This window comes from Alligator mississippiensis, chromosome 4 (genome assembly GCF_030867095.1).
Source record: "Alligator mississippiensis isolate rAllMis1 chromosome 4, rAllMis1, whole genome shotgun sequence".
Classification (NCBI taxonomy): Eukaryota; Metazoa; Chordata; order Crocodylia; family Alligatoridae; genus Alligator; species Alligator mississippiensis.
Window position 1 is genome coordinate 104,379,605 of NC_081827.1, and position 8,760 is coordinate 104,388,364.

The following is an 8,760-nucleotide window of genomic DNA, read 5'->3' on the forward strand; positions in this document are numbered from 1 at the left end:
CCTGCAAAGACTGCCATGGGAAGGAAGAGAAACTTGTTATTCAGGATCATATAGAGTGTGGTGTAGGAGGCTTTGAAGAAAGCTTCACCACCTTTTTCCTCTTCAGCGGTGGCTCTTTGGAAAGCTGCTTTGTCTGTATGCTCCCCCTCTAGCATTGAACCCAGGTAAATGTAAAAATAGCTGCAGCTAGCTCCAAGGGAAGAAAATGATACCCAGCTCTGGCCTCTCCCTTCACCTTTCCAGCGAGAACTGAGGAGTAAAGCAGAAATCATCCCCTTCCCTCAGCCACTGGGAGCAGGCAACAGCCGTTTTTTCTTATCTTCAGAGTTTTGGGCCTGGTTTTATTTTGGTGGCAATTTTCTCAGTAATACAATTTTTTTTTTACACTAATTGAACCTACTGTCTGTTGAATCCCACCATACCACCATTTTCATTTATGAAGAAGGCAAAGCACTTTACAAACCACAGAGCACACTATCTCCACTATGCACTCACCTCTAGGATGAAACACAATTTTAGTAACACATTGCAACATTAAAGACTTCTAAGTCTGCATCATTCACAACTCTACCTGTTCCAGCCTGGGCTTTCCTCTGTGGTCCCAGTTAAAGTATTTATCCTTACTTACTTAACCTCTAGTCTGAAAAGATGTGTGACCTGACAAGCAGCAAAGCACATTGAAAGCTAACTCTCCAAGTCTAAATGCTCATAAGACCCTTGGCCAGTTTGCCAAATTAGAGCGCATACAACAAAATGTGACTGAAAGGATGTGACTAGCATGATGAACTGAGTGGAGTATTTGTAACTATGGCAGCCTGTACTAACTGGTGAAGTTAGACATTTCCTGTGCGCCTGGCATGAGATAGTTAGCAAGGAACCCTTAATGTTAAAATCCTAAATCCATACATAGCACCTGAATAAGTGAGCTATTTTTAAAAGTGCCTGGCACCCAACAATTCCAACAGAAACCACACTGTGATTTCCTGTATTTTTGCTTTTAAGTTAGTAGGGCTCCACCTATGTAGATCTAACTGCAGTACAAGTGCAGAGATTTGCGAATTAAACCAAAAATGCCGTCTACATTGTTTTGTTCAAACTGCCTGCCAGGTCATGTAGGCCAAAACTAAAGATCTGTGGAGATTTTTTTTAAATGTAAAAAGAAAAAACTTTTATTTAAAAAAAATACAAACTTTCTTGCTGTAATTGTAACATTCCCCTCAGGGGCTTGGAGTTTTCAAATATGAGAAGAATACACTAATGCAAAATTAAATAAATAAAATAAAGAAGAAAGCAAAGAAGCCTACTTTTATTTTTTCACATGAGTGAAATGGGGAAAAAAAAACAACAGAAAAAAAGAAAGTTAATAGCTTGCTTGATTTTTTCTAATTCCTTCCATGTTAATAATATACAAGTTGATCCTACAGGAAGATACATGTGCACAGATCCCTAATTATATCAGTAGGGCTCTAGACAGGCATGGATTCCAATTGTGTGGGCCTAAAAGTATTGTCCTGTGACTCTGTAGGTGGAATATTATGGACAGGAAATGTCCCTAAAATAAGAATGCAGGTAGGCATTCAGTTTAACTAATTCACATTTACTACCTTTTCTCACATGTGATGCATCCTTATTTTCCCAAATGCCAATTGCTGGAAATTGCTGTGCATATTATATGTGAAAAAAGTGTTAAGAGCAGTTTCTGCCACTCAGCAAAAGTGAAGGTAAAGTCTGTAAGCAATCCACAGAAAATGGAAAAATAAGTAACCATGGCTCCCTAGCTGGTGCTACTCAGTTACTTACTACAAGAACATTTTTTTTCTTCATTTTACCTTTCAGAAACATGGTGCATATGTTATTACAGGGTGCACTGTATGTGAAATATATGGTATTTATTACTGTAAGAGGGACAGAGGCAGCTTCCCATCTATTTGTGGCCTCATTCCTTTTTCCATTCAACTGGAAGCACACACTTCCAGCCACTCCTCACTTCCCTTTAAAAGTTATTTTCCAAGACACAATTTTATTAAAGTATTATTAGTAAAGACTACAGGTAAGGTGAATTTAATGTTATTTTTAAGATGATAGCTTCCTTTTAATTAATTAATTAAGTGTGGGCCATAATTAATCTGTTGATCATCCCTCTATATTTTGCAAGCTTATCTATTTTTTTTACATAGAGCTGAAGGCAAGCTCCTTGTAAATTTCACATCATTTCTGCAAAAAGTAATTGACAGTCTTGAATCCAAGGCAGTTTTTCATTCTTGATTACAATACAGGTTGAGACCAAAATGATCAACTATAGGGTATTTTCATATAAATGAGTGTCTTCACGGTAACAAGCATTTCCTGGACTAAGTGAATTCTGAGAGTGTAGAGCCAAAGGCTGAAAACCAATGCATTTATTAGCCAAGATATGTTTCATTATTGTGTCATGTAGGTGTGTGCGAAGCAGGCCCTATTTGAGTCGGATTCAGATTCGGCCCAAATCAGGGACAGTGATTCGATTCATTGATTTGGATCGCTGCCCCTGATTTGATTCAGCCAAATCCAAAACTGAAGATTTGATGTTGATTCAGAGAATCAGTGATTCAGACGGCTTTAAAAGTTTTTTCTACATACCTTGAGGTAGCAGGTGCGACTCATGATCGCTGCAATGCTGGGGCACATGGGGAGTCCCACAGGAGTGCAGGGGGGCCCTCCATGTGCTTGGCGGTGAACCAGGAAATGGACCGGAAGTACTTCCAGTCCCCCCCCCATTGTGGATGGGGGGGGTGCAAATATAAGCATTGGCCCCTGGACTCCAGAGACCCACACTACACCACTGACCATTCCACTTGATTTCACCCCTACATACACTACTGAATACAGGGCTATCCATCTTCTATGTCTGTGCTGTCCTTGCCGTAGCAAACGGCCCTGGGGGGCATTCTGGTGCCCTCTCTAAATCAGTGCCTGAGGCAGGTACCCTGCTTGTCCTCCCTAGTTACGCTAGTGCATTAAATGAGACTATTAATATATTGAAGATTTAGGAGTTAAAACACATGCTTAAGTCTTTGCAGGATTACAACTTTAATTTACCTTCTTATTTCTGTTTCTTATTCACACCCTTTCCTCTCCCCAAAATGGTCAACAAGGCTCTTCTCCCACTGACTAACTGGTATATTTTGTTTATGTTTCAAAACTGGACTAGGAGGTAGGGTCTGACTTCCTCAAAGCAAACACAAGGATATGACAACTGTTATTGGAGCAAGAGCGTGGATGGTCTATAGGGAAAGAGGCAAGTGAGAAGAAAAAAAGGTTGAGGCTGTTTTTTATGCTATTTTTCTTTTTCAGAAGATTGATTGACAGCTCAGTTCTCATTATTTGTTGTTTCTTTCCCCACTCTTTTATATTATGTAAATGTTGGGGCTTTTTCTGCTTCAGCTGATGAAGTGAAAATCCAAGATGGTCTATTTGCTGTTTGCTGCCAAACTTCTTGAAAAAACTCTCAGCACAGGGCCTAATTAGAGATGAGAGATTACAGTAACCAATAAGACTAGAGTGATTTGTATATTGAGATAACAACTGTATGTTTGTTTAAATTCTTAAATTTTAATTGGTTAATACATGGCAGTTAGCCAGAGGCAATTGTAGCCGATATTACATATAATCATGAATTGTCCTGAAACACAATTAATAGATTTTAAGGCCAAAATAGCCAAAATGACTATCTACTCTTACTGGCATCTGTCAGGCAACTACACTGTAGGGATGCTAGCTATACACTTTTCCCTAAGTTATATGTTCTGAATGTGATTGTGTGATAATCAGTGACTGGGTATTTTTCAGAAACTGTACTATATATAAATTCCCATACTCTTGGGATTGGCTTTCAATCAATCACAGGAAGGTCATTCTTTATAATCATAATTCTAGATTGTGGATCTCACTGTTTGATAAGCCTTTGTGGCTCCTGTACTCAGAATATTCAATCAGTTTGCTGACAAGAAAAAACACGACTATTTATTTTCTTCAGTTTTGCATATGGGATAAGATTTGTCTCATACAGATGACTGTTCACTTCAGTTTGCCCATCATGGTGATGGGGCCATTTCTGTAGTAGGAACTATCCTCTGTTAAGAACTAGTGAAGGCCAACCCAATTTTTTTTGATCTAGCCACTAACAAACTTTGATGACTTGGCTGCACTAGGACATGAATCTATTCCACTCCTGTTTTTTGTTTATAGCTTTGGAAATAACTTTCCAGCAACGTTGCAAAGCAGCTTTAAAAGGGGGTGTGAAATGACTGAAATACAAGGGAAAATATATATGTAGAATGTACAGGAAACCCTCGCTATTCGCAGGTTCGGCATTCACAGTTTCAAATATTCACAAATCCCAAACCTGCATTTTAAATACACTTTATACACTTACAGGAGCTCCTTGGGAGCTCCGCACTTGCTGCCGCCGGGCTCCTGCTGGAGCCATCGGTGCCATGCCATGCCGCCCCTCCCCCCCCGCCCCCCCGCTGCCGTCAGGGGCACTGCATTCATAAACGCAGTGCCTCATTTGTGGATTTTGCCATTCATGGGGGATTCAAGAACGTATCCCCCACGAATGGTGAGAGTCACCTGTAGTTACTGGAGGAAGAAATTGGTCTGAACACTGGGATTTAACATCGTTAGACTTGCAAAGAGTGCCATGAGATATTTAATATCCAGAAGCAACTAAAGAATAGGGCTATGCGAAGCTTCAGTCCCTGATTCGGTTCGGCAGAGATTCAGCCCATTCGGTGGCCAAATCTCCAAATCCATATCAAATCAGGAGACCCTTTAATCTCTCTGAATCGAATTGGAACCCTCCGAATTGATTCGGACAGATTAGGAAAGATTCGGAGATTCAGACATAAACACAGCTTTAAATGTTTTTTCTACATACCTCAATGTACCAGGTGGCTCGTGAATGCTGCAATGCTGGGGCAGATGGAGTGTCCTACAGAAGTGCGGGAGGCTCCCCAGAGCGCTTGGCAGTGGACCCAGAAGTGGGCCAGAAGCACCTCCGGGTCCGCTGGGGAGGGCCCTCCACGCCCCCCCAGGCTTGGCAACTGGTGCCTCCTGGTCTGGGAGGGGGTGCCCAGGGTCCCCCCCATAGCTGATTGCCAAGCTGGGGGGGGTGCAGACAGGCCCCCTGCGTGCTACCCAGCAGATCCAGAAGTGGACTGGAAGTATGTCTGGTCCACTTCTGGGTTCACTGCCAAGCATGTGGGGAGCCCCCCTGCATTCCTGTGAGATGCTCCATCCACCCCAGCATCACAGCATTCATGAGCCATGCCTGGTACCTTTAAATCTGTGCCTATGTCTGAATCACCGATTCTCCAAATCAGCATCGAATCTTCAGATTTGGATTCGGCTGAATCGAATCAGGGACAGTGATCTGAATCAACTAATCATATCATTGTCCCCGATTCAGACCGAATCCAAATATGAATCAAATACAGCTCGTTTTGCACACCCCTACTAAAGAATTAATTTTAATTCATGCAACACACTGGACCAGGATGTGGTTAAACATTCTCAGAGGAAAGAGTTCCATTTAATTAAACAATTGCCATCACCGCTTTCTGCAGCACCTGGTTTTCCATTTTCTTCAAATGGCAACCATCCCAGTTCTTGCCCAGTCAGCTGTATTCAAATGTTCTTGTGACATCTTAAGTCAAGAAGGTGTGGCTACAGATAAGTTTATCCTCTAGATAGGTGGAGGTACGGGATAGCTCAGGCTACAGGATACAGTGTCTTCATTCTCCTTTCCCAAACACAGATATTATTATTGGAAGATTGTTCCTTGGCCCATGTGAACTGGCTTGGTGATCTTATGGTGAAGCTTGTTCCTGCTTCAGACAAGCATTCAGATCAGGAAAAAACAATCTCATAATAGGCACCCTTGTCCTTAGGAAAAATGTCTCAGAATAAATACTCATGACTGGACAGTTAATGGAGACTGTATCCACCCCTTACCTTTCAGTATTCTCTCCCTAGACTGAAGCACATTGATACGCAAGAAAGCTTTCATCACTGTTGACCAAGTCAAACCTATTCTGTGGACATAAGCCTTTCATCTCAAGAATTGCTAATCTGGTAATATTCACAAGCACTAAATTTGCTTTGACCATCTTGTACGGTTCATACCACAGTGGGAACTCAACTACAGCTTTATGTACAACCATGATACAGGTAAAATGATGATAAAAGAAAAAGAACAAGTCTAATTCTTTCTTTGGGAGAAAAAGAAATCTATACCTTACAGTATCGTCATAACCTATACGTCAAACAGACAAACACAGAGCACAACTCAGTACTTTAAAATTCACTAAAACCAGTCAAATTACTAAGACAAAAACAGAATGCACCCTTTTGTGATGGCGAGTAATCACTGCAGGACAGCAACATGAAAATATGATCTTGATTCACTCCCACCAAAGTCAAAGATAACCATGATGATCCAGAGCATTTTGATGTTTTGCATATACAAACCGTCTCCATCATCCAAGAAGTACACTGTAGTATGGGTTGTTGAGATTATGGCAATGTTACCTACAGGTACATTCTGCAAGCTATTAGAAAGTCCTTTTGTTTGAAAGGAAAATAAAACATATAATGATATCTTTGAAACCTCTACTCACTGAAACAAGGGTGTGCCAAGAAACCAAGCTTAATTTAAGCTCAACCACCAGATATGGGACAGAGTTATTGATGATCCCACCATTGTTGTTTGGCAGGGTCCAATAGACACCAATTGCAATGGATAGCATAAAAATGAAAAGTTAAGAAAAAGTTAATAAGACTTATCAACTAAGGCCAAACAGCACAAACTAATACAAACAACATAATAGAAACGTAAGTAAAGGACCATGCTCTTGGCAAATTAAGTCTCCTCTGCCTCTTCAAGAACATCTTTCAATCACTATTACCTCTCAATGACTTCATGACCACATAGCCCACTTCCTGTTCTCAGGAAAGTTTCTACTTGACTGATGGAGTACATCAGCCACTGGAAGCCTGGGCTTGCTACTCTTCATATTGTTATTGTCACTGGTCATCTACTTTTTTTGCCAGTGCACTGTTAGTAACATCCTAGATGTCCAGAAAAAACTGGGTCTCATCTTTGGTTCTGTTTAGCTCTCTTCTGTTCTTTCACTAGAGCCTATCCTCAGAGATGATGATAACGCGTGATCTTGGTGTAAAAGGTATAGTCATTACCTTGGCAAGCTGCCAGTCCTCTTTGAAATCTAACATTATTTTCCACTTCCAACAGAGGCAAAATAGCTGGCATTCTGATTGCAGTAACTTCTTCTGTTCTGGTTTTCTGGCATATGGTTTTGTTGGAACTACTTCAGAGTTAATAGTCTTCGGTCCACGAAATGTGTTAAATATTGGCATGAATGTTTTTGTCCTTTTGCCTATAAGTCTCTGAACTGGTGATCCTAATGAAGCATTGTGAGATGTGTTGTGGTATTCTAAGAATGCTAAGTATGGACTCCTTGAATCCACCAGGCTCTTTTGTTTTGTTTATTCAGTTCTTTGCTCTTTGTATTGATTTCCCTGCTAACCCATTTGATAGCATGTAGGAAGGGCTTGGTTCAGTGTGTTTAAACCCATATAGCAAAACTGTGAATCGTAGATCATATTTTGTTATTAACTCACTTAGAATCCTACAGCAAGTAAACTGCAATTTGCAATAACTGATCTTTTCACTCAGTGTGTCAGTCAAGAGCTCATTTAAAAAAAAAATTAGAGGAGTACTTCATTAGCAAGAGAGAATTAATTATTATTAAAGAGATTTGACTAAGCATAATCTCAGACTAAGCACAATCAGGAAACTTATGTGTTTCGCTATGGGTCTCTGCAATCTGATTGTTCTGTTTATTGCAAACTGTACAGTCCACAGCAGCATTCAGATCCAGCCAGAGAGCTTCTCAGTCTCTGTCCTTCCCCTCCTCAGTAATCACACAGATAAATTATGCTTAACATTTCTGACCTCTTGCTGTGTGTGGAATTATGATGACGTGTTAATTTTACTGTATCCCATCATTGGTGGCCTGTTTATCTCTATATCCAAATTGTTTTAGACTTTGTACACATTTCAAATTAGATGTGCTTACTGCTAATGCTTTTATTTGGGAAAGAGTTTTTACGAGCCCTGTAGCTATCCACTGTTCTTTGCAGTATTCAGTCAATTTTTCATGCAGTAGTGTGGAGGATGTTACTTTCTTATGGCAACATCATTTCTTTTTACTTAGGGTTTAGACAGATGTTCAGACCCCTACTTTAACTCATGGCACTTTACATAAAGCGACATGAGTTAGAGTACCCCCCACCCCGACGTACCCGACATTTGTCTGTTGGGCTGGGGGGAGGTGGTCGAGCTTGCCTGCACTGGCCCTCCTGGCCAGCAGGATTAAGCCTGCCTGCACCACCCTTCTCCCCAGCCCTCCCCTCCCCCCACCCGAGCTCTGGGACTGTCAGCAATGGGAAGCGGGGGCAGAGAATAGGAGCACCTCTGAGTTGCCAGCTGGGGTTTGCTGCCCGGCCTGAGCTGGAGGGTGCCCAGCCTGAGCCAGGGGCAGGGCAGGGCTGTATCAGCCCAGCCCAACACATAAAAAATTAACTCTAGGGAACACAGCCCTCTAAAGCAGAGCACCTTCATCTAATACCTCATTTGAGGATGGTCAATTTTTTGTGTGATCAGCCACTTTAAATGCACTCTGCAGCTATGCATGTGTG

At 41.3% G+C, this 8,760-nt stretch overlaps 1 protein-coding gene across 1 annotated transcript in view; it reads right to left on the reverse strand.

Annotated features, from left to right (window-relative positions):
- RFX4 (regulatory factor X4) overlaps positions 1-6,049 on the reverse strand; it is a 108,380-nt gene extending 102,331 nt beyond the window's left edge. Inside the window, exon 1 of the mRNA XM_059726193.1 lies at positions 5,995-6,049. Coding sequence (XP_059582176.1) covers positions 5,995-6,049 — 55 coding nt within the window. The remainder of the gene's footprint in view (positions 1-5,994) is intronic.
- Between the last annotated feature and the right edge of the window lie 2,711 nt (positions 6,050-8,760).